The sequence below is a fragment of the Artemia franciscana genome, chromosome 7 (genome assembly GCF_032884065.1).
Source record: "Artemia franciscana chromosome 7, ASM3288406v1, whole genome shotgun sequence".
In the NCBI taxonomy this organism is placed as follows: Eukaryota; Metazoa; Arthropoda; class Branchiopoda; order Anostraca; family Artemiidae; genus Artemia; species Artemia franciscana.
This window is the reverse complement of record NC_088869.1, coordinates 33,157,438-33,182,442: the sequence shown is the minus strand read 5'-3', so window position 1 is coordinate 33,182,442 and position 25,005 is coordinate 33,157,438. Positions and strand designations below refer to the sequence as shown.

The 25,005-nt window shown below is 35.4% G+C and overlaps 2 protein-coding genes and 1 pseudogene across 3 annotated transcripts in view; 2 read left to right on the top strand and 1 right to left on the bottom strand.

Annotated features, from left to right (window-relative positions):
* The window catches only part of LOC136029180 (ATP-binding cassette subfamily G member 4-like), a 90,062-nt gene extending 75,224 nt beyond the window's left edge, over positions 1 to 14,838 (top strand). Inside the window, exons 11-12 of one of the 2 annotated variants that reach the window (XM_065707299.1) lie at positions 7,214 to 7,382; positions 10,763 to 14,838. In XM_065707299.1, the coding sequence (XP_065563371.1) occupies positions 7,214 to 7,382; positions 10,763 to 11,364 (771 nt within the window). In that variant the 3' untranslated portion in view covers positions 11,365 to 14,838. Of the gene's footprint in view, positions 1 to 3,282; positions 4,628 to 7,213; positions 7,383 to 10,762 lie in introns of those variants that run through there. The other variant, XM_065707298.1, reaches the window with a different exon arrangement.
* LOC136029670 (zinc finger BED domain-containing protein 5-like) lies at positions 13,976 to 16,117 on the top strand (annotated as a pseudogene).
* The window catches only part of LOC136029181 (galactosylceramide sulfotransferase-like), a 73,990-nt gene continuing 64,801 nt past the window's right edge, over positions 15,817 to 25,005 (bottom strand). Inside the window, exon 4 of the mRNA XM_065707301.1 lies at positions 15,817 to 16,642. Coding sequence (XP_065563373.1) covers positions 16,603 to 16,642 — 40 coding nt within the window. The 3' untranslated portion in view covers positions 15,817 to 16,602. The remainder of the gene's footprint in view (positions 16,643 to 25,005) is intronic.

Genomic DNA, 25,005 nt, shown 5'->3' with positions numbered 1-25,005 from the left:
AGTTATCGGATCAAGCTGAAATTTCGCGGATAAGCTCCTGGGCCCTAGGGGACCTTAACTTGTGAATTTCAGCCCGATCGGACAACGTTAAAGGGGGGCTTGGGTTGACAGGTCGAAACTTTCGGCCAGATTTTCCCCATGAAGAAAAAGTTGGAGGGGGATGAAATTTTGCAGGTTTCTTAGTTGGAGCTCGGGCTACGAAATGCATCCCTCCCCATCCGTCTGCGACCACTGGAACCGAAGATCGCTTAACATTGTCGTGTGTCGCCTCTTTATAGAGGCACGAGTGTGCCTCCTTGATAACTCTGAGACTGGGTTAAGACAATTTCTAGTAAAGTCATTGGCCTTCCTATCACGCAATACGATTTGAGTACATATCAAATAATCACTTTGCGTAAATTTTAAATTCACTAAATTAAAAAAAAACAAGTTTTCCAAACAGAAAGTAAAGAGCAGCATTAAGATTAAAACGAACAGAAGTTATTCCGTAAATAAGGGGGCTGCCTTCTCCTCAGTACCCCTCTTTTCATGCTAAAGTTTTTAAGCAGTTATAAAAAGTAAGCTATTCTTTTTAAACGGTCCTTGTGTTTCAGAAGTCGTTCTTTAAGAATTTGAACCAAGTTCTAACTTTTGTGTGTAGAGCGGGATATTGAGGAGGAGACAGCCATGTCGTATACAGAATAATTGCCGTTCGTTTAAAGTTTTAGTGCTACTTCTTACTTTCAGGTGAAAAAACATGCTTTTTAATTTTATTTTCTTACCTTTTTTCAAATAATAGCGGGAAACCCGCCTCCCCCTCAATGGAAATTCTCTCCGAAGAAAAATCCTCCATAAAATGCTCCCCCGGGAAATTACCCCCATACAATTCAATCTTCGCTGTAAATATCCTCCCTAAAAATATCTGTCTACTTCCCAATAACCCATAATATATGAAACAATGGGCATAGTTCTACCTTACACCCCTTCCCTCCGGGGCTGTTGGGGTTCAAGTCGAAAGACAAGACAAGGGTATTAGATCTTTAAACAATGCTGAAGAAAATGACCATCTCAAAATCCTGATCGGACGACTTTGAGAAAAAAAGTGGCGTGGGAGAGGGGCTAGCTTCCCTGCAATATTTTTGGTCACTTGAAAAGGGCACTAGAACCTTTGATTCCCCATCAAATAATTCCTCTCCTGTTCTTCTAATATCACTGGTTCGTTACGATCACCCCTGGGAAACACACAAAGAAAAACACGCGTCCGTGATCTTTGTTCTAAAAAAAAAGGTAAAATTCTGTATTTTTGTCCATAGGAGCTTGAAACCTCTAAAACTGGGCTTTCTGATATGCTGAATCTGATAGTGTGATTTTCATTAAGATTACTTGTTGTTTGGGCGGAGGGTGTTTCCTCTTTTTTTCAAAAATTGGGCTAATATTCCCAAACCAAATGTGTGTATCATTGCCTGGACATTTCAATGACCTAATAGTTTTAAATAGATTATATACTATCTCAAAACCATGGTTATGGTACTCCAAGCTGATGTAGAGTCAGATCAAGTCATAATTTTATGAGAATGACCGTTTTATTAAGTCAAGTGTCGTGTATACGTATATAATAAATAATTTCTAAGACCGCACTGGCTGTGCATGAAAAAAATAAAGCAAATTGCGAAGAAGAGAAAACGAGGATATTTCAAGGCAGAGATAAAAAGGAAGGAGAAATATACAGATATTTTGGCTGAAACTTCCGCTTAACCTTTCTCAGTAAAAATTTTTGAATTTTGAATAGTAAAAATTTCATAGATAAAAGTTCTAAGGACAAAATAAAAACAAAGCTAATCTAAAAAACAAAACACTAAATTAAAGTAGGCATCAAAAGCATCTCCCTTTTCTATTCCCTTCGGCTGTTGGTATTGATGTAGTATTTTAAACCTGTCTACAGTATTGAGATTTTAGTTTATTCGGGTTTTTCATCTTCTCCTGAATTAAAACGGTAATTTATAAAGGAATTTCGCCAGCAACGTCATTAAATGTGGAGGTGACATGGGGAATTCTTTCTTATGATTGTTTAAAAACTTCAGCCTCCAAATGTAAATGTGGCCTTTTTCATTTTTTGCCTTCCCCTCCCGACAAAGATCTTCTGAATAGACCTCCGCCCCACTAAGTGGTAGATTCCTATATATCTATAACCTGTGTGCAGTGCCATAGTTTCACTCTTTTTTTCAGTCTGTGTTTAGAACCAAAGGGCATATCTGACATTTTCTGAAAATAAAGTACTATACTCGTAAGAGTCCTACATCAGGTCTTTAATCGCTGACCGCATGTGCAGACAATGTTTTTTTCCGTAAAATTTATGCGAGACTAACAATGGTTGGAAAAAAAAAAACTAATTTTCGCTGTTCTTGGAAATTTTGAAAACGTCAGACACGCCTTTTGGTGGAAATTAATTCAAGTTTCCAAGAAAAGGTCATCTCATCCCTAGACAAACTCCTTTTTTGGTCTAAATCTTTTACATTCCTGTAGTCATAGGGGTTCTTCTTCTCTCTATTTTATATTCGCTTTTCTATCCCCTTCGTCTGTAGGTATTGATGTAGCATTTTAAGCCTGTCTACAGCATTGAGATTATGGTCTATTCGAGTTTTTCATCTTCTCCTGAATTAAAACGGTAATTCAGAAAGGAATTTTGCCAACCATTGCAACGTCATTAAATGTGTGGGTGACATGGGAAAGTCTTTCTTATGACTATTTAAAACTTCAGCCTCAAAATGTAAATAGGCCTATGGCGTTTTTCATTTTTGCCTTCCACTCCCGACAAATATCTTCTGATTCTGCCTCCGCCCCCAATAAGTGGTTTATTCCTATATATCTGTAACTCGTGTTTATGCCATAGTTTCACTAAGGTTTTTTTCGTCAGTCTATGTGTTCAGAACCAAAGGGCATATCTGACATTTTCTGAAAATAAAGCACTATACTCGTAAGAGTCCTGCATTAGGTCTTTAACTGCTGAGCGCATGTGCAGACGAGGTTTTTTCCGTAAAATTTATGCGAGACTAATAATGGTTGGAAAAAAATAATTGTCCTCAGAAGGCTCTAGAAGGGCCTCAGGCTTCCTGCATTATCACAGATTTTTTTTTGTTTTGGTGAAATTTCCCCTAAGAAATAGAGAAAGAAAAACTTTCCCCCTGAAAAGCATAAAAAGCTAATTTTCGCTGTTCTTTGAAATTTCGAAAACGTCAGACACGCCTTTTGGTATTGTTATAACCATATGCCAAAGCTGTGTTGTTCTTACTCCTTTCTTTTCAGTTCCAATGGAGCTGAGCGTTCTGAAACGAGAGCATATGAACTACTGGTACTCATTGAAGTCTTACTACCTCGCAAAGACACTTGCAGATTTGCCATTCCAGATTATCTTTCCTATGTTCTACATAATAATTGTATACTTTTTATCTGATCAGCCACAAGACACATCAAGATTTTTCATGTTTCTTGGTATATGTGTGATGTTGTCTTTAGTTTCACAGAGTAGTGGATTTGCAATTGGAGCAGCAGTGAAATTAGAAGCAGCCATATTTCTTGGGCCAATAACCACTATCCCACTGTTACTATTTTCTGGCTTTTTTGTAACACTAGAAGACATACCGTATTATTTGCAATGGGTTTCTTACATAACATATGTTAGATACGGTTTTGAAGGTTCACTATTAGCAATATATGGAAATGATAGACCCATGTTGAATTGTAACGAATCATACTGCCATTATAGAGCACCGGTAAAAATACTTGATCAACTAGGTGTCAAACATGGAATTTGGTCGGTTGATATATTTGCCCTTCTTGGATTCTTTCTCTTATTTCAACTAATAGCTTTTGTTGCCCTTAAATGGAAGTTGAAAGCCCAACGGTAAAACTTGTCTTTTCAAAAGGTTAAACGGTACTTGTGTATTATTCAGAACACACTCAATAAGTGAAGTTAGGCTCTTTCGTGAAACAAACTACGATGCAGGTACATTCTATGAGAAAATCTGGTTTCATAGCCACAAAGACAAAACTCAATGTAGTTTGCTGCGCATAGTGATAGAAGATAGTGTCTGAACATGGGTTTGAAATGAAGATTTGGGATTTGCCAAAGACTAAAAAAGAGACAATTATACTTTTCCAGGATAAGGGGTTGTCCTACAAGAAAACAATGCATCAATGGACAAACATGACTTTATACTCCTACGAGAAGGAACATTTTTGGAATTACAACAATAGGCCATGTTTGGAAAAAGTCAATTTGGGTGTAAATACATGGTTCCCTTATCCTGGAAAAATATAATTGCCCCTTTTTAGTCTAACCCTACCTAACCTCATCTAACTTCACTTATTGAGTGTGTTCTGAATAATACAAAAGTACTGGATAAATATCAAAATGTGACTATTAAAATCTAAAATGGTGAATAGAACTGTACCCAAGTTCTAACTACGATTGAATCTGAATTGTGAATGTTACGGTTTGTTTTGACGTCTTTTCATATTCAATTGTACTATATGATTATCGTTCGTAGTTTATTTATTATCGTTTTTAGTGATGAATTTTGGTATCAAAACAGTTCATTTGAACATTTTGTAAGGATTTTCAATAAACTTTTTCAATAAACTAAGGATTTTCTTTTTTTCTTAATGTAAACGACAGAATAGCTGGAATGGAATACTTAGAGACAAATTATTATTTTTTACTAACAGCTATTAGCGTTTTTTTTGCGTTTCTTTGGATATGATTCCACTGAAGAGCTATCCCTCCTTCTGAAATAACTTAGCGCGAACGGATCTGAAAAACATGATCGCATGATCTAATATGTATCGTGCTGTTACTATTTTGTAAATAAAATGAAAAAATGTTTCCTGTACTTGGGACGACAGCTGATATTTTTTTGTGACATCTCATTTCTTTCCAGTTGGATTTACACTGTATAACTACGGGTTTGAATTTATTTGATTGTTAACGAATAACGGGTTTTCAGCCACTTTGTGTCAGTAGATTCCTGAAAACATGAATTTCAAACTTGGTGCCTCTAGTAATCTCAGTGGGGAAGTATCGTTTTTTCTGTATATTCTGTTCATCATTAATCGACTTTAATTCGTGAAATTATCTTTTTCCTTTGCTTATTTGATTGATTTAGTTTCTTATACCAAGGGCAATAGTCTGCAACCCCCCTCCCCCCACTGAAATTGGGATTTTTCACTGGTTATGTTGCTGGTTAAAAGCAACGGACTTTTGGCGCTATTTAAAAAAAAAAATCATTATAAACGATAATTTAGATTATTGGATACCATATTGTAAAATCCCTAAATAATGTTTGAGCTTGTCTCTTTTTACTCCCTTTTTGAATGTATGTAACTTGAATTCTCAGTTGGCCCAGGAAAATCTTTATGCAAATTGACTTTATTTCAATTTTGTTTCTATTCTATCTTACACTTTTTTTCAACGGATCAATTTCGGACGCAAGTGGACGAAATATTGAAATACAGTGAAATACTGAAATACCTTACCCGAAACAGTGTCTCCAGTTCTAATATAGATTCAATTGAGCTAAATCGCCAGAGAATAAATACTGATTAGAAACTCAACTATGAGCGAAACAAATTTGCCTTGAAAGAACTATCTGATTCCCATGAATCGTTATTGTAAGTTAAGAAGTGTCTAGGTTCTATTGAGCTAAGAACAAGCTAAAGATCGCGAATACCTAAAGTGATAAGGATATGAGATCAAGGAGATTCAATTAGCTTTGCTTTAAGCTTTTTCAGTTTTATGCTACCTTTGGTGGTAAAAGGAATGCGTTAAAAACCTAATCTAACCGAACCTAACCTGTTACCTTCAAATTTCGTATAGAACTGAAAAAGTTGACTGGCAACTATTACTAAATTCAAGGAGAAAAAATTCACCGGCAAATGTCGATTTCCCGTTAACGTTTAAATAAGATGGGTGATGAAAATTCGCAACTCCTAGTCTTTTAAGGGCAGCTACTTTTAATAAGGTATGGATCATTCCTCATGCTTTTGTGGCGATATTATTGCCGAATAAGTCTTGAAGTTTTACGTAAATTCATTTTCTATACAGGACCTTTTTAAGAAAAAAGAAACAATTTAAAAACAATGAATTGTATAAACAGGCTATTCAAATGTGCCACGAGTCTTGTTTAAGCAAGGGGGCGGGGTATCGTCATAGCTGTTATCGAGCTCTCTATATTGATGAAGTCAAAGTAAAATCTGTTTTCATTGGATTACAGGTGTTAATTTGCTCCTGATTTTTTTCATATTACGAAGAAACGAATATAGAACCTCTGTCAGATCGATCCAATCTTTGGTATTTAACTATAGTTAAGAGCTTTTATTGCGCAGAATATTATACATTGTTGTCTAAAATACGATTTTTCTGTCAAGACCCTGTCTCCATTTCAGATGCTAACGAATCAATAACTGAAGAAAGATTTAGTTTAATTCTAGTGTCCTGTTTACCCTTCTATGGAAACATTGCTCATTTTTGAACGAAAAATCATGTTATATGCGCTATATACTTTTGTGAAAGATTATCTGTATTTGTAACATCCTTTCTTTTCGGTGTTCATGGCTCAAATTGTGATTGCGTCTTGCTTTAGAAAAGGGCCTTTTAACATTTAAGTTAATCTGAACAGGGCACAACAAATGATATAGATTGTCAGGAGTAGTTGAATTCTAAGATTTCTAGCAGTTAAAACTCTGCAAAGCTTCTGAAATAACGTTTCAGCAGTATCAAGTGGTGATGATGAATAAAGGTAACAAAAATGGTGTTCTAATCTTACAAATTTTACAAGGTAATTACTACAGCCTTTATTGTTAACAGGCTGTTCCTTGAGTCAGAGCAATTTAAGCTATGGTATTTTTCTTTATTTTTTACACTTTCTTACAATTTCAGAAGGGTTAAATCGTAAACGCTCTTAGCCTCAGTTTTGATGCGATGTTTCACGATAAAGTTAATATTTTTTGGGAAAACTTGATTCCTACGGAATCAAGACTGTTTTAAGAAATGCACCATAAGTTAAATCAAGCTTATGATAGGATTTTTAAAAAGAAAAAGAATTATATATCGTTTTTTCAACTGCAATTAATAAGAAGAGACATCAGACATTTAAGTCTAGGAGGAACCGATCTCAGATTAGGAAAGAAAAATTTCACATTAAAAAAACGTGTTATAGATTTCTCCTATTTATTTCAGATCTTGTGTCATCTTAGGCTATCATCATACATCTTCGTTGGAGTGTTGATTTCAATGTTGTACTATCGAGTTGGCAACGAAGGGTCAAAAGTAATGTCCAATATTGGACTTCTATTCTTCTCTCAGATTTTCGTGATGTACAATGCATTAATGCCGACTTTGTTGACGTGTAAGCATTTTCTAATTAAAGCCAACTTTTAGATTCTTCCCCAAAGGCAAATGCACTTGATAACTTGTTTACATCCAAACTTCTCGCAGTCTAAAGTAAACTTCATGCAGCACTGTAATCTCAGCATAAGACATTTAGTGCTTGTTAAATCTGTCTTTGAAATGAAAAAATATCTTGTCTTAAAACACTTACAGGCGCTCCTTTTCTATGATATCCTCTTCAAAATTCTCCAGGTGGGGCTACAAAAAGTGTTTAAGTATTTTAAGTTTTTTTTTTATTAGAAGTGGAAAAACACCAAAAGAAAAAATAAACGGCGATATTCCTCATAGTTCAGTTCCTATCTAGTTTATAGCCATTATTCTCTCTCTCTCTCTCTTTTATTTTTTCTTAAATGGTTTATTTTTATTTTTCTATTTTTAGGAATAGTATTCGGGATAGACATTGAGGCTGCTGGATTAGGTTTCTATTCTTTTAAGGAAAATTCGAATAATTTTGGTCGCTATCTAGGTTTCTACATTATTGTAAGAATCTCCAACAACATTTTAATTTTTCATTTGAATAGCTTGTTTCTTGTTAGGTGTTAAGACTTGTAACGGGTGTCCTTTGAACGTTTTACTCGTTTTATATCATAGACTAGCTCGTTTTGATACTTGTTTATCAAACAGTTCGTGGTAACGAACTGTAGTAAGGAGCGACCCGGCTCAATAGAAACCAAAACTCTAAAAAATGGAATTTTGAGAACAATAGCTACATCAAAAGAATTGCATTTTAATGCTGATTTTAAATATATAAGTTTCATCAAGTTAAGTCTTACGCTCCAAAAGTTACGAGCCTGAGAAAATGTGTTTTATTTTAGAAATAGGGGGAAACACCCCCTAAAAGTCATAGAATCTTAACGAAAATTACACCATCAGATTCAGCGTATCAGAGAACCCTACTGTAGAAGTTTCAAGCTCCTACCTACAAAAATGTGGAATTTTGTATTTTTTGCCAGAAGGCAGATCACGGATGCGTGTTTATTTTTTTTTTTTTTTTTTCCAGGGGTGATCGTATCGACCCAGTTGTCCTAGAATGTTGCAAGAGGACTCATTCTAACGGAAATGAAAAGTTCTAGTGCCCTTTTTAAGTGACCAAAAAAATTGGAGGGCACCTAGGCCCCCTCCCACGCTAATTATTTTCCCAAAGTCAACGGATCAAAATTCTGAGATAGCCATTTTATTCAGCGTAGTCGAGAAACCTTATAACTATGTCTTTGGGGACGACTTACTCCTCCACAGTCCCCGCGGGAGGGGCTACAAGTTACAAACTTGGACCAGTGCTTACATATAGTAATGGTTATTGGGAAGTGTACAGGTGTTTTCAGGAGGTTTTTTTGGTCGGGGGAGGGGTTGAAAAGAGGGGGATATACTGGGGAAACTTTCCATCGAGGAATTTGTCATGGGGGAAGAAAATTTCCATGAAGGGAGCGCAGGATCTACTAGCATTATTTAAAAAAAAAAACAATGAAAAAATAAATAGGAAAAAGTTTTTTTCAGCTGGAAGTAAGGAGCAGCATTAGAACTTCAAACCAACAGAAATTATTACCCATATGAGGGGCTCACCTCCTCCTAATACCTCGCTCTTTCCGCTAAAGTATTTTTAGTAATGTAAAGTATTTATTCTAACGGCTTTTGTGATTCAGGGGTAATTCTTAATGAATTGGGCCAAAATTTAAGATTTAGGGTAAAGAGAGAGGTACTGATGAGGGGGCGAACCCCCTCATATACATAATAAAATATAAGAATATAAAAGATTTTTGCGTAAGTTAATTCTTAAGTTACGTATATTTTCTCATATGTGTAATAAAAACATGAGAATAAAAAATTCTTTACGTAAGCTAGTCTATAAGTTACGCATATCTTTTACTAATAAAAAGATTCGTAAAAAATTAAAAGTTCTAGTTGCCTTTTTTATTAACCAAAAAATTGGAGGGCAACTAGGCTTCCTCCCCCGCTCTTTTTTTCTCAAAATCATTCGATCAAAATTATGAGAAAGCCATTTAGCCAAAAAAAAAAAAATGCAAATTTCGTTTTAATTATTTCTCTGCGGAGAGCCAAAATCTTTTTACTGTTTTTACTGTTTTAAAAAGAAGAGTTGAGAGAAAGAATCAAACTTTAGCGTAAAGAGCGGGGCGTTGATGAGGAAGCAGCCCCTTTCATATACGAAGTAATTTCTGTTCGTTTTAAGTTTTAATGTCGCTCCTTACTTTCAGTTGAAAAAACTTGTTTTTTTTATTTAATAAAAGAAGGAACCAACCAAATTGAAACATCGTTGTAAGATATAAATTTCTTTTTTCCCAATTTTTTGGTAGATCTACTGAAACCTGAAAAAAAGTTGAAACGCTTTTTCAGACATTTTAAATCATAAAACAATTTTATTGAATAAAGGTAGATAACTTCGAAGACCACACTGCCTTTCCATGACGAAAGTAAAACAGTTCAAAATAGGGATGAAACTTTTTTATTGACAGTGAACAGATACAAAAATTAACTGGATATTTCGAACACATATACAGTGTTCATCATCAGCTGTAAAAAATGAGTTATACTGCTGATGATGAACACTGTATATGTGTTCGAAATATGTTAATTTTTGTATCTGTTAACAGGTTTTATCCCTATGAACTGTTCATTGAATAAAGGTGTTTAATACATACAGTATTATATGTTCAATTAAGCATTGCAGCTTTACCACTTCTACTACCTACCCGATGGAGAAATCGATGAAGTATTCATTCTATAAATTCTCTTATGACCCATTGTTTGATGGAGAGCAAAAGTTGAAAGTAAAGCTCATAATATGAACACGACAGTTTGACTAAGCCCACACCTATTTTGTAATACGGAAGAAACCCCCCCCCATTACTTATATTTTTGTTTTATTTGTTTATAGGAGGATATATTTGCTGAGCATCATTCCCTCGATTATTGTGAAGATTAGGGTATTGAAGGCCGCTTACTGTGTGTGCTTTAGTTTAAAAACCAAAAGCAGTATTTTTGTAGTGGATATGGTCCTCTCATTAAATTATTTTTATTATTATAGATTATTATCCAAATTATTAAATTTAGCTCTTTTTTCGTTGTGATACGCAGATGGATAATAATAATTAAAAGAAAACACAAAAAAGAGAGATTTTTGATGTCCAAATTTCAGTTTTTAGTTGTTATAATTCGCAATTGAAGACATATACTAGTAGCCTACAATCTGTAAACAATTTCAAGTGTGCTCTTTTGAGACTTTTCAAAAAGAGATTTTTTGAGTTGCTATTTTAACATTTAGTTTATTGACTATTTGAATCAAATTTAATTGGACTACCGTTTTCTTATATGTTGCTCTTTCAGTTCCAATGGAGTTAAGTGTCTTCAAGAGGGAGTATTTGAACTACTGGTATTCACTGAAATCCTACTACCTTGCAAAAACATTTGCAGATTTGCCTTTCCAGGTTATTTTCCCATTGTGCTACATCATCATTATTTACTTTCTTACTGATCAGCCATTGGAGCCAAAACGGTTCTTTATGTTCTCGTGTATTTGTTTATTAATGACATTAGTATCTCAAAGTTGTGGATTCGCTATAGGTGCTGGTCTTAAAGTTGAGGCAGCTATATTTATAGGTCCCGTCGCAACTTTGCCCTTACTACTATTTTCTGGCTTTTTTATAACTTTAGAAGATATGCCATATTATCTCAGATGGCTATCGTATGTGACGTATGTGCGTTATGGTTTTGAGGGCTGTTTGATAGCTATTTACGACTATGATAGGCCAATGTTGAAGTGTGAGGAAGTTTACTGTCATCATAGAATGCCAGTAAAGGTTCTTGATCAGCTGGGAGTTAAAGAGGGGGCATTTTGGACTGATGTTACAGTCTTGGTAGGTTTTATTGTATTTTTCCAGGTAGTCGCTTTCCTTGCTTTGAAGATAAAATTGATCTTTGCAAAATAATAATACAATTTTTAGTTTTCAATAGTCTTTACCATTTTTAAGAGTTGTACCATAATATGTGTGTAGCAAGCCAGGAAAATACGTACAATATAGTGATCCATGTTTGTTTGTTTTTACTAAGAACTTAGCTTATTTAGGCTATTATGAACATTTTAAAAACTAGGAATGAATTTAAAGGATCTCAAATTGAAACTGCTGTAGTTATTTACAAAGAATTGATGCAATGAAGCGTTAGAATATTTACTTATTGATTCTCTTTTTAAATGTGATAATTTCAGTTTTGTCATGTCTGTTTATATCTAAGAGAAGAAATATCTACTAAAACTCTTAAGTGAATACAAATTAGAAGAAACAATGGCTCGCCTTGTTCTATTTTGTGATGAACTAGTCTATTTAATGTTTTCTACAACTGCAATGGTAGTGATATTTTGTTACCTCCAACGGAACCAAAGAAACGTTAAATTAAAGCTTAAATAAAATAACTATATTAAAAGAATAGGAAGGGATGTAACAGTTCTCTGTGAAGTTAGTCTAAAAGACTCCCCAACCAAAGATACAGGTCGAAGGTTTGGGCCAAAACTCAACCTTTTTAAGATCCCTTACAATCCTTAAAAATCATTTATTTCTGTTCTAGTTGTCGTTATGGACCTATGCATAAGCCATAATTCACTAAAATAACACCTTTAAATCATTGTATTTGCAAACATTCGTTTTACAAACACACTTTTATAGCTGTCTCTCTCTAAGAACATGTCAAATTTTCATTTTGTTAAATAGAGAACAAAAATCTTTCTCCATAAGTCTCTCATCTTAGTTTTTATTAATTCAAAATACGTTTTTATAAAAAAAAGTTTATCGAAGAAAAGTTAGTAGCTTTATTAAAGCCTAAAATTGAGCAAAAAAAATTGAGTAACAATTATAACTATAAAAATTCATAAATTGTTATGAATCAATAAATAACACCTAAAATCAACTGAAATATAATTAAATATTCAAATCAATCTAAAAAAAGACAAAATACCATGGTTGAATAGATAAAGCCCAAAACGAGCAGATATTAAAATTAATCATCATACCAAACTTGAAATAAACAGAAATTAACACAAATAAAAGAGAAAATCATCCTAAGACATCGTTAATTTACGCTTTAACAAAACAGAATAGTTTTTCAATTAGTATGTTTTTATTTAAAGGTTCTGCAATTAAACCCTACCATAGATAACATTGGGAATAACCCCTTTCCCAAACTTGCTAAATGGATTGAGTGTACTTTGCCCTTTACTGAAAGCGATATGCATTCAGAAGAAATACAGTTTTGATTTGGCAACATTTCAACAATAAAAAAGGAGAATACCACGATACTAATCAATAGATAGGAAAGAAAATATATTAGAATAATTATATTCTTCACTTTTAAATTTCATCTCGAAATATTTTAAAAGGACACTTTTTGTCTATTTCGTTAAGAAGTATGGAAAATTCATCCATAAATGAAATTCTTATCTCAACAGATTTTTAATTTTCAGCGTTGTAATGACAAAGAACTGAAATAGTTTGATTTCGTCAGTAACGTGGAGTAAACAGTTTTTTAGTAGAGTGCTTTTCAAAAATATTCAATTTTTCTGCTTAAGAACTATGACCTTGGATTAGAATTTATATTTTAGGCCAAATCCGAATATTCTGCCAAACGTTTGATCAGTTGTATTTTTGTGCTATTATTTTTTAAAATAATATCTTAAATATAAAATCCAAGGTAGATGAAGAGCGTTTTTCTTTACCATACGGAGGGATAATCTGCATATTTCTTGATCTTCTAAGCATCTGAAGCCACCTTGACCTCCATCCTGTACCTTAAATATACCCGTATGTTCAATCAATCAATCAATCAATTTATTAATACTAAAGAAAACTATTACAAAAGTAAATCAATTAATAGGCCCAAGAAGCTATGCTTGTAATGGGCCACAGAGAAAACAAAAAAAAACACTTATAAAATATATAAAAAAAAAAAAAAAAACAAAAAAAAACACTGGAACAAGACAAGATTTTAAAAGAAGAGAAGTGACATACAAATTGGGATAGAATTAAAAGAGAGACAAAAATTATTTAACTGGAAAGACCCGACGAAATAATGCCTTTGCAGAAAGAAAAAGAGGGACATCCAAAGGGATGGAGTTCCATAATAGAATTGACTGATATACAGGAGACCTCTGAGCTGCTGTAGAGGATCGTTTTGGTAAAATAAATCGTCGAGAAGAATTACGCAAAGAAGAAAAGTACCTACCTGAGCCTGTCCTTGAGAAAAACTGCTGCAGGGTCGGTGGAAGAGTACCTAGAAAAGCAGAATGCGCTAAATAAAGAGTATTTTTACCTATAATATGATCCAGCGGAGCTATTCCAGTATCATTATAAAGATCAGAGGAAGGGTAAAGCCGAGGGAGAAGAAAAGTAGCCTTCACTGCCCTATTTTGGGCTCTTTGAAGTGAGCAGAGAAGAGATTTATTAGTATTGCCCCAGACAGAGCAGCAAAAAGAAAGGTAAGGATGAATAAAAGCATGATAAAGAGAAACCATAATATCAGGAGGAAGAAATGAATTAATCCGGTGCAACAATGAAGACTGGCGGAGTATTAAGGAACGGGTGTGAGTTATATGCGGTTTCCACCATTTTATTAAGAGAATATACTAATTTTCTGTTTGTTGTAATTGTTATTTAATATCGGCTAGGGCTGATAGTGCAGGCACGTTTTGGTGCATTGGAAACAAATCGTTTGCCACTCCTCTTATTCTATCCCCCTAAACATATAGCTTGAAGCCTCTTCTCTTTCATCCCTCCTATATTCTGAGCGTGTTATCTTGGTCCCTCCAAACCCTTCCAGGGTGTTGTGACTATGCTATTTTGGCAATTTTGGTTCATATTATGTCTTCCAATTTAGATTTTCTCCTTCCATCTAAGTCAAAATTGTAATTCTACTTGGCCCCCAAAACCCCCAAAGTTTCAACTCAATTTCCCAGGCCGTTCCTAGTCTGTTACTGATACTACCACTCCTGCTAATAGCACCTCACTGAAGAACCAAATCACCCGAGGCCAACACAGCTGCGCCAGCTCCCCTTCCACCCCTATCTATTCAAAGCTTCATTCTTTACCATCGCCTTTGAAGTTTCAGTTTCCTTTGAATTCTTCGTTGTGATCTCATCACACCCTAGTTGAGTACAGCCTCCTTTTCTGGGGGGCCCCGATGGATGGCAAAAAATTATAATATTTGTTAATCTTTCACACGGATAATCCGTAAATCGTACCCAAGCCATCTCAACCTTTATTTCATTATAGCCGTAGGAAACGGGATAGAACCATATTTTGCATAACATTAGTGGGTCGCAAGCGGTTATTGAGTGGGTGCGGGCCCTATTGTGTGATTGACCCCTGTTTAAGACATGAATGAAAAAGAAGGTTGTGATAAATTTTGATTTTTCATTCAGTTATTTATAATTACTAAAAATTTAAATATACTTAAGTTACGGAAAATATTGTTATAAAATAGCATAATAATAAAAAAGAGATAATTAATACAAGCTTAATTTTATCATGTGTGGGTGGCATGGCAAACGAATCACATGTCGTAAGCCCAAAATACCCCCAGCAAGTCGGATGTCTATTTTTTTGTGAAGTTCAGTTCGTAGTGCGTTGTGTTGGACTTAGACAGCGTACGTCATTGTAATATATACAAAAGTAATTATTAAAACATTGAAATGGTTAGAAAAAAAGTCGCCACAGTTAGCAAAAATGTGTTCTATAGAAACAAAACATTCCCACTATAAAAACAAGCAAGCAGACTTTTTTCAACGTAAATTGCTGAATATGACGTCTTCACAAAATATTGTTTCCCGTTTCCTTTATGTAAGTTTAGCTGAAGGATTACCGGATCAGGCAAGCCTCATAACATTGGCGAAGATTTAGTATCAGCATCGATTAAACAGACTGTTGGAGCCATGTTTGTAGAAAAAGAAGACAAGGAAATCGAGTGTATACCACTATTCAATAGTATTGATGCACAAAGAATTGATGGAACGGCTGAATGGGTGCAAGATGAATTGATCTGGAGGTTAGTTGGTAGTAAATATTATATTTTACAACTAGATGAGTCTACTGACGTGCAAGGCCTATTTAAACTGTTTGTTTTTGTGCGTTATATATGGCAGAACGACGTGTGTGAAGATAGCTTGTTCCGCAAGCCAATAAGTCGTGGAACTGCTGAGATAATTTTCAATACAATTGATTCATATATAAAAGCAAAAGGGTTTATAGATGGAGAACTGTGTCGGCTTATGCACTGGTGGTGCACGGGATATGTGTGGGAAAAATAGCAGTGTGGTTACGAGAGTTCTTGCACAAAGTCCGAGTGCTCTGTGGACACACTGTAGCCTTCATAGAGAAGCACTGGTTTCCAAAGCATTGCCCGATGATTTCAAGACTGTACTGGATGCATGAGTGAAAACTGTTAATTTTATTAGAACAAAATCCTTACAAGCCCGCTTATTTCACAACTGTGTGAAGAAATGGGTAGCCGCCATACATCTCTTCTTCTGCATATAGAAATTCACTGGTTATCCAGGAAAAAGTTCTGGTACTAATATTGGAATTGCGTAATGAAGTTACATTTACTTTGAAGAAAATCTGAAGGTATTAAAAAATCTACTGGACATCGAATTCACCTTCAAGGTGACTAATTTGGCGGATATTTTTTCCAAATTAAACTAACTCAATATATATTTGCCAGGTTCAAACAAATCAGAAATTTCGCATTTCGCAATAAAATTCGATCATTTATGAAAAACTGATGTTGTGGAAAGTTTGATACTGGCAAGCGTAATTGTTTTGAAAAACTTGAAATTTTTATTATTGAAAACCAAGCACAATCTGTGATGAACGTACTGTCTGAAATTTTCAGTAATTTATCACCGTTAAAAATTAATTTTGACGACTATTTTAAGGGAGAGATGAAAAAATTCAATCGTTGAGTTGAATTTGTAATCCATACTAAGACGACTTACCAACTAGTATGTAAACAGAAACAAGTGCACAACTCGTTGGTTTTCAGAAGATTTTGGTTTTCAGAAGAAAACTAAAAATAGTTTTAGTTATAAACAGCTACCGAAAATCTTGCTCTTAGTTGCTGATAATTATCCTTCTCTATTTGATAAAGTTATGCAAGTCCTCCTCCTCTTTATGAGTTCATATCTATTTGACATCGGATTTTCGGCTGTGGTTGACATTAAAACTAAGAACAGAAATAAATTGTAAACATAAAAATCACTGCGCTTAAAAATAACTTATATTGAAGCTAATGCTGGAACTGCAACAAAGAAAAATTGGAAACAAAGACAACCTTCCCATAAAAGTAACTTTGTAAAAAAAAACTTGCTGGTATAGTTATGTAAGTGATAAAAAAAATGATTCGTGTTTTTTATTTCAACAGTCTTTTATTCATATTGGGAACACTTTTAAATAGATTTTTTTTCCTTTCAGTTATAACAATTAAGTCCCACTACGGAATCCAAGCCTTACCAATATTGATGTTCTCTTTTTTTTAAGACAGGAAAATGGTGGGTCCCAAGATTGGAAATGTTTGTTGATGGGTTAGAGCCGAATCAACCTAGTCAATACTGCTCCAGAGAATGCCTATAGAAAACATTTAACAAATCATCCTCTGTCTTTCGCAGTACCAACGTTTCAGAACTGCAGTTGATCATTGTTATTACTGCAGCTTCAAATATTCCAATCTTGTTTACAGACTTATCTTTCTATTCTTCCAAATTTTCTTGGACTATGAATAAAACAGCATGGGGGGTTAGTTGATCTACTATCTACACCTTCAATGGATCCCCCATTTTTACGAATGATACTACCCAGGTAAGTGAATCCACTTGATCAGCCTTCTTTTTAGCCAAAATCGTCTCTTCATCTTCATTTAAACTACTCAGTCTTCAAAATCTAAATTGTCCAATATATTCTTGCACACTTAACTTTCGAAACCTCCAAAAATACATTCATTATACTAACAGTTTTATGTAGGACACTCGAATCAACTGTATAATCTAAGTCAAGATGAGTTTGATCTTCCCCATTGAATTCCATACTCGCCCTTAGCTTTTGTCGTATTGCTTGAAGCAGAGTCCATTGAAATATTCCATGTAAACGGGGATAGAACATAACCCTGACTAACTCTCGATTAAAATCGCTACATTATTGTAAACAGGTTCTAGTCTCAGACGGATATATAGTACCAAGACTTTTGAGCGGATTGGATGAAAAAATTGTTACCTCCTACAAGTCAAGGTTCAGCTGGCATCCGAAAAACTCCTTAAAAGTTTTATCTTAATCCCTCAAGTTGTTCCTGGGGTATTGCATGGGAGATATTTCTATACTTGCTATTTTGAAAACCTGTCAGCATAGAATTTGATTTACCTTGTGACTTACCCGTGAACAGGTTCAAAATCTCATATGAGACTATGGTGCAAAAACGTCTGGTTGATCGGAGAGAAAGGATTTTTAGCCCCTCCCCCTATTCTCCTAGGTAGAGGTTTTCTGTGCCCTCCTTACTCTTCGAGAAAGATCAAACTTGAACCCGAAAATCATCCCGTGACATTGCAGCTACAATATTTTTACGTTAATGTGGATCGAAAACGAAACATTTTAATCTCCCCTTTCATCCCAAAATACCTTCATCACAATACCTGAAAGTTTCAGCTCTATCTCCTACGGCTTTTTTAGATGTTACAGATACCTTTTTGATAGCCTGGATACAGATAGTGTTCTTTGATTTACCCCCGTTTCCTTCTTTTCAAGTAAAAGTTTGAGATTCACTCCGCGCCCTGTCTACAACTGCCCCTGTATGTTTCAGATCGATCCCTTAGGCTGTTCTTGATTCACACTGACATATAAACAGGTGTATGAGGCATCACAAACATACTGAACCAGATTTCGTGATTTTAACCAACAAATTATTGTGAAGTATCACAAACAGGTACGTGTGCAGGAGAAAGTTTTTCCCACGTAGGAAAACAGACTCTTAAAAAGGTAAAAACTTATCTTCTATTTATGGACAATTTTTAAAAAAAAATTTCCTACGAAAGTAAAGAGTGCAGTTGAAACTTAGAACAAACTATTTTATTGCTTCGCACACTAAGCTAGACACATCCACAAAACTAGCTCGAATTAACTTACTCGGAACATTTTTAGTATTTGTAGAATTCTAAAAACGAGTGTTTTCAACAGAATTTCCTCTTAGGAGCAGAAAATTTCATAATTAGCTTTTTAAAGGCAGGGCAATAGCACTGCCCAAGTAAAGAGCGATATGGGCACAATATATTGCTTATTTATTCAATTTTTTGTGTGTGTTTTAGACCTGGGTACTTCGTATCGAAGGAGTTGTCGTAGAAACTTCTAAAAGAGCTCATCCGATTGTAATTGAAAGTGATTGGAGGGCAACTAATCCCCCTCCAACGCCCACAATTACCCCAAACACATCCAATCAAAGTTTCCAGATAGCCATTTTGTGCAACGTTGTTGAACAAAAGTCCAGAAATTATGTATTTGTGGATGACAACTTCCCCACAGCTCTCAGGGCAAGGTTTGCAAGTTAAGCCCTGGGGGCGTTTAAGGTGCATATAGAAAGGTGATCATACAAACTTCTGAGGGGTTCATTGGAGTGCTAACAGAAGTTTTAGTGCCCTCTTTGAGATTCAGAGTGATCGGAGGATGGATAACCCCCCCCCCCCGCACACCGTGTATTTTACTGAAATACATCTGATAAAAACTATGAGTTGGCCATTTGTTATCGTAGAAACTTCGAAAAGAGCCTATTCGATTGAAAATTGAAAGGGCTAATGCCCTTTTGAATAGTCGAAAGTGATTGGAGGGCTACAAACCCCTCCTTCCACGCCCACTATTTCGCCAAACAAATCCAATAAAAATTTTGAGATAGCCATTTTGTTCAACGTAATTGAAAGGTCCTGAAATTATGTCTTTGACGATGACAATCCCCCCAAAGCCCTCAGGGCAAGGTTGTAATTTATGGCCTGGGGACAAATAGGTTATATATAGAACGGGTGATCGTATAAACCTTGGACGGGGCTTATTGACCTGGTAATCAGGTGTTCTAGTGCACTTTTTAAGATTCAGAGTAATCAGAGGGTGGATACCCCTTTCCACATCTCGTATTTTCCCAAAATGCATGTGATAGAAATTTTTAGATGACCATTTGTTGTCACAGAAACTTCGTAAAGAGCTCATTCGATTACAAATTGAAAGGGTTAGTGTCCTTTTTTATAGTTGAAAGGGACTCGAGGACAATTAACCCCTCTCCCATACCCACCATTTCCACTAACACATCCAATCAAAATTTATAGAGATATCCATTTTGCTCAACGTAATGGCCATTTGTTGTCGTAGAAACTTCAAAAATAGCCTATTTGATTGAAAATCGAAAGTGCTAGTGCCCTTTTCAGTAGTCAAAAGTGGTTAGAGGATAACTAATCACTCCTCCCACGCCTACCATTTCCCCAAACACATCCAATCAAAACTTTGAATTAGCCATTTTGTTGAATGTAATTGAAAGGTCCGGAGATTATGTCTTTGAGGAAGACAAAACCCCACAGATTTCAAGGCAAAGGTTGTAAGTTATGCCCTAGGGTCATATAAGGTTTATATAGAAAGGTTGACCTTACGAGCTTTGGAGGGTGTTCATTGGATTGGTAATCAGAAGTTCTAGTGTTCTTTTTAAGATTGAGAGTGATCGAAGGGTGGATACTCCCCCCCCCCACATCTCGTATTTTCCCAAAATGCATCTAATGGAAATTTTGAAATGACCATTTGTTGTCGTAGAAACTTCTAAAAAGACTCATTGTATTGGAAATTGAAAGGGCTAGGGCCCTTTCTATTATTCCAAAGTGATTGGAGGGCAATAGGTCCTCCCACCCCTATTGATTCCCAAAACACTTCTGGTAATTCCGGAAAGGTTTGGAAATTATGTCCTTAACAACCCACTTACCTTCTCAAGACCAGAAAATAATTTGTACTTTACCGAGAAAGTTTCTGTAGATTTTTGGTTTAGTATACATATACTGATTTGAAATTTTAACAATTTTATATTCATTAAAGTAAAAAATTTAAACATTTTAAACGTATTTTGTCGTTTAATGTCTATAATGAAAGGATTAAAATAGCTCTTTAGTCTTCAACGGGAATTTGAATGCCCGCTCACAGATACTTTTGTTTAAAAACACAAGAAAAGATAAGTTTGTCCTAAAATAAGATTAATAACTGATAATTATATATTATAGCTATTATATTAAGAAATGTATATTTCTGATATGCTATATTGCTAAAATTTCCAGATAGCAATTAGTTCAAAAGCAGTCCAAAAATCACGTAGCTAGGCTTTTGGGGTTTACAAAGCCCCCCAGAGTCTAATGTTCAGGGTTTTAAGCTATACCCCAGGGGCATATAAGCTTTCTATGGAAGGTGTGGTTGTTTCAACTTCAAAGGGAGCTCATTTGATTATAATGTATAGCTTTATTTCCCTTTTAAGAGTCAATATTGAAGTAAAGCAACTAGCCCCCCTCCTTAACTATCTGTTTTCCCAAACACATCCAACCGAAATTGTGACATAGCCACTTTGTTCCCAATAGCCCAAAGAGCATGTAATAATTGCTTCAAGGTGGACAAAACCCTCCAGAGCCAGGTGCAAGGGTTATAAGTTGCGCCCTGGACTCATAAGGCTCTTTTAGAACGGATGGTTACATAAACTTTAGATCGGATGGGGCCCATTCATCTAGAAGTCGGAAGATCTAGTTCCCTTTTTATGAGTAAAAAGTAAAAGGAGTACAACCAGCCTCCTCCAGAATCCTATCACCCCCCAAAATACATCAAATCAAAATTTTAAAAGAATTATTTTCGGGGGCATTATTGAACGGTCCAGTAATTATATTTCTGGGGATTTCAACCTCCCACAGCCCTCAGGTTAAGGTCTGTAAGTCTGGTTATTCGTTCATTGCTTACATATGGTGTATGTCACTGAGAAAGGTGTTCATGTTTGAGGTTCATTTTCCAAAAACATGAAGAGAAACCAGGTGAGCCTTTCAGAGAATACTGAGGAGAGTGTTGAACTAAATCAAAATACTTTATGTTTTGCAGATTGTCAAAAGGGCGTAACTCATGAATGACTGGGTATATCTATTTGAAGCTTTTCGGAAATGATAAATAGAAATGATAACATGATCAAACAGGGAATATCTCCAAGCTACTACTGCTGTTACAATTACCAGTAGGTCCCGGCGTCACATCCTCCTCTGTAAAAATATGCGGCATTGACATGTTCGTTTGGATTTGCATGTGTAAACAATACGCCAGCGTCTTAAAGAATACACTTAGGGCTTGACATGACTTCTAGTACATATGTAGGGATTCCCTACTGGATTAAGGTCTTGAAAATACCCTTAAGGGGTGCTATTGCCGGATATATTGACCAATTACTACTTATATCGAGAAAGACTGGGGGTGATAAGTTGAAAGTTTTGGGGCTATTGCTTTTACTACTTCTGCTCTTACAATTTCAATAAATAAAAAGAGTGTAAGTGTATCTAGGTTGTCAAAGAGCATAGATAGAATCTTTTGTGAATGGTAATACTTCAAGAAAAGCAAAGAGCTCTATTAAGCCAAAAATGAGCAGAAATAAAGTCCAATAGTTTTCCAAGTGCAAAACTTCTACAATTTACTATCAATAAATAAATGAAACTCAAAACGACCAGAAATCCCATCACATAGACGAGTAAAACTCAAAACGAGCAGAAACTAGACCTACGTTGCCTGGGCAACGTGAAGTGTTGCGGCAACCTTTGTCCGGCTTCGCCGATAAAAGTGTTGCGAGAGCAACACTTTGGTTTCGTTTCTTCGCTATCGGTTAAATTCTGAAGTTGTCCAAACTATCAAAGCATTCAAAACGGCATATTCAAAGCAGAACACAATCAGTAATCACATGATCAAGTTCTTCAGCGTTGAAAAAACAACAGCAAAAGAATATCGGAAGAAGGGACTAAATTGAGTTTGCAGCCAGTTGAACTTTATCCTTTTCAATCGTAGACATTGTGACCGATGGAAACTTGGAACATTATCTTATATAATCTAGTTGGTATTATAAAGCTATTCGTGACTTTTCAGGATCAAATACCATAGATGTGCACCAATTTGCACAAATTTTTAGCCTCTGATGAACCTCCTCTAGCAACCGATTCTTACTTACAAGTCACTCTCCCGTGATATACATCCATGTTCACCGGAAACAAATAATGGGTACACCAACTAGCAAAAGTTGCAAACCCCTTGTCGCTGAAGTCATTGTAGCCTAACAGCCGATTATTACTTACAACTCCCCTACATGTCTTACAATCGGGAATCAAGTTGTTCTTACCATCAATTACACCAGAAACAGATAATAGGTACACCAATCAGCAATAGTTGCAAACCCCTCATTGCCAAAGATGATTATAAGCTAATAATCGACTGTTGCTTGGAAGTCCCCTACATATCTCACAATTGGTATCGGCCTATTTTTGGTTCAAGTGTGTACCTTACCACTGAAGTTGTCAACCCCTTGAAACTTTCAAACTGGTGTATGTCATGAAGGAATTTTTGTAACAAAAAATGGATGACATATACTTTGATCAGCTCATCAAGGTCTATTGATTGTCATTGAAAAAAAAATTCTATCTGTCTTAGTTCAAAAGTTGACTTTTTTGCCGGAGGCCAACTTTCTAACACCACCACTTAGAAAGGAGCAAAGGATAAGCTCTAATTTCTTTAGCAATGAGAGAACTTTTAAAGTTTAAGAGGTATATCTGATACCATTTCTCTATTGCAATCCCAAGTAGAAAAAAAAAGAATGGTAGTCAGCTGAAATCACGAACAGAAATGGCTAGAAACAATAGATGGCAGCACTTTCGGACCCGTGGGAAAATCGCACTTTTTTGTTTCTGTAAATTTTTCTATTTATCACTCAAAGAAGATATATTGGCTGTGGGGCCGGGGAACTACCGCATATATTTAACACTTATAGATTTTAGTCCATCTTCAATTTGAAACTGGTGCCTGCCTGCTTGCCTGCTAGAACGGAGCTTTCCACTCGAAAGCAGAAACATGGTTTGATGAAACGAAAGCTTGGCTGCACAACTTCAGATACTCCTCTCTGACATAGGCTATATAACTCCACTTCACTTCGCACACCATAGGCTCTGGCTCGAGGACAAGCAAAAACCATCCTTTTTGGCCCCAGGCAAGAGTTCTACGGAGCTTTCCAAAATGTAATGTCATGTTCGTCAATCCGGCCTGAGGTCCACACTTTCCGTAAAAACCGCACAGGTTAGACCCTTACCAGTTTCCAGGAATAAGCTGAGATCGGCGGCATAGGAAAAAAAAAAAAAAAAAAAAAACCGGGACAAAACCAAAGTGCTGCTCTCGCAACACAATTAATAACCTGAGTAGAGCTGATTACCCCTATGTCTTCTTAGGACCAGAACATTATTTGTGCATTACTATTATATGTTTTAAATGTTTTCAACTTTTACTTTCTTAAATGAAAAATAATTAAAACTTTAAGGAATAAGCATCAGTATTTGTCAAATAAACTGGCAATCTACGGTCATTCGTTTTTAAAAAATAAAGGTTAGATGTCGCACCACCTAGCTTAGCTTAACCTATCTAGTGTGTGTAGGTTAGCTTTGGTTATATAAGAAAAAGGCCAAATCTTTTATAACCAGTGCGAGTTTGCATGAAAAACTCATAGGAATCACATTGTTTTTCTATCTTTTTAAGCAGACTTTGAACGTTAATGAGACGTGATTTGATAGATCTTACGAGCCCCAATTGTAAAGATTAATCCTTGTCCAATTTATATGTTATGATGGCGTACTTGCAAGACTTGTCTTGGTTAGCGGGACCTTTATAATCCGGCAAAACAGGTTTAGAAGGTCAATGAGTGACTCGATTGATGTTACGATTCACATGTCTCAGCATTGAAAAAGAATTCAGTGTGTCTACGTTGATTTTTTTCAATAATCATTATAATTTTCGGTGTGATTCACTTAGAATTTAACTTGCTGCTCGTGTGGTGTCATTTTTGAAGTAGCATTCCTATTACTAGATGAATAATATTGTGAAGTTCATAGCTATAAATACAATCTCAAGTACAATAGGTTTCAGCATAATAAGAACGATGGTGTGTAACACCTAATTTTCAACAATTTCACAAAATCATAAGACCAAGCAATGAAAATGGTCATGAGATAAAAAAAAGTACAAGAGGAAATTTGAGAATTATGCAGTTTTATGTGTGTGCAAGCTCTTTAGATTAAGGGAAACGCCCCCAACGAAAAAACTATTCCCAGTTGAATGTGATAAACACATTCCATTATTCAACTTGGAAGGCCTCAGTTGTAAGGGACACCCTCAATCAACTCATCATCCCAAGGATGAAGCTCGATATCTCGCACAATGGGTGCCTAAGAAAATGTCAGATAAAGAAAACTGCATCAGATATCTAAAGACCCAAAGTTTTGCTTCTTCTAGTAGAATTTGAACTATAAGTCA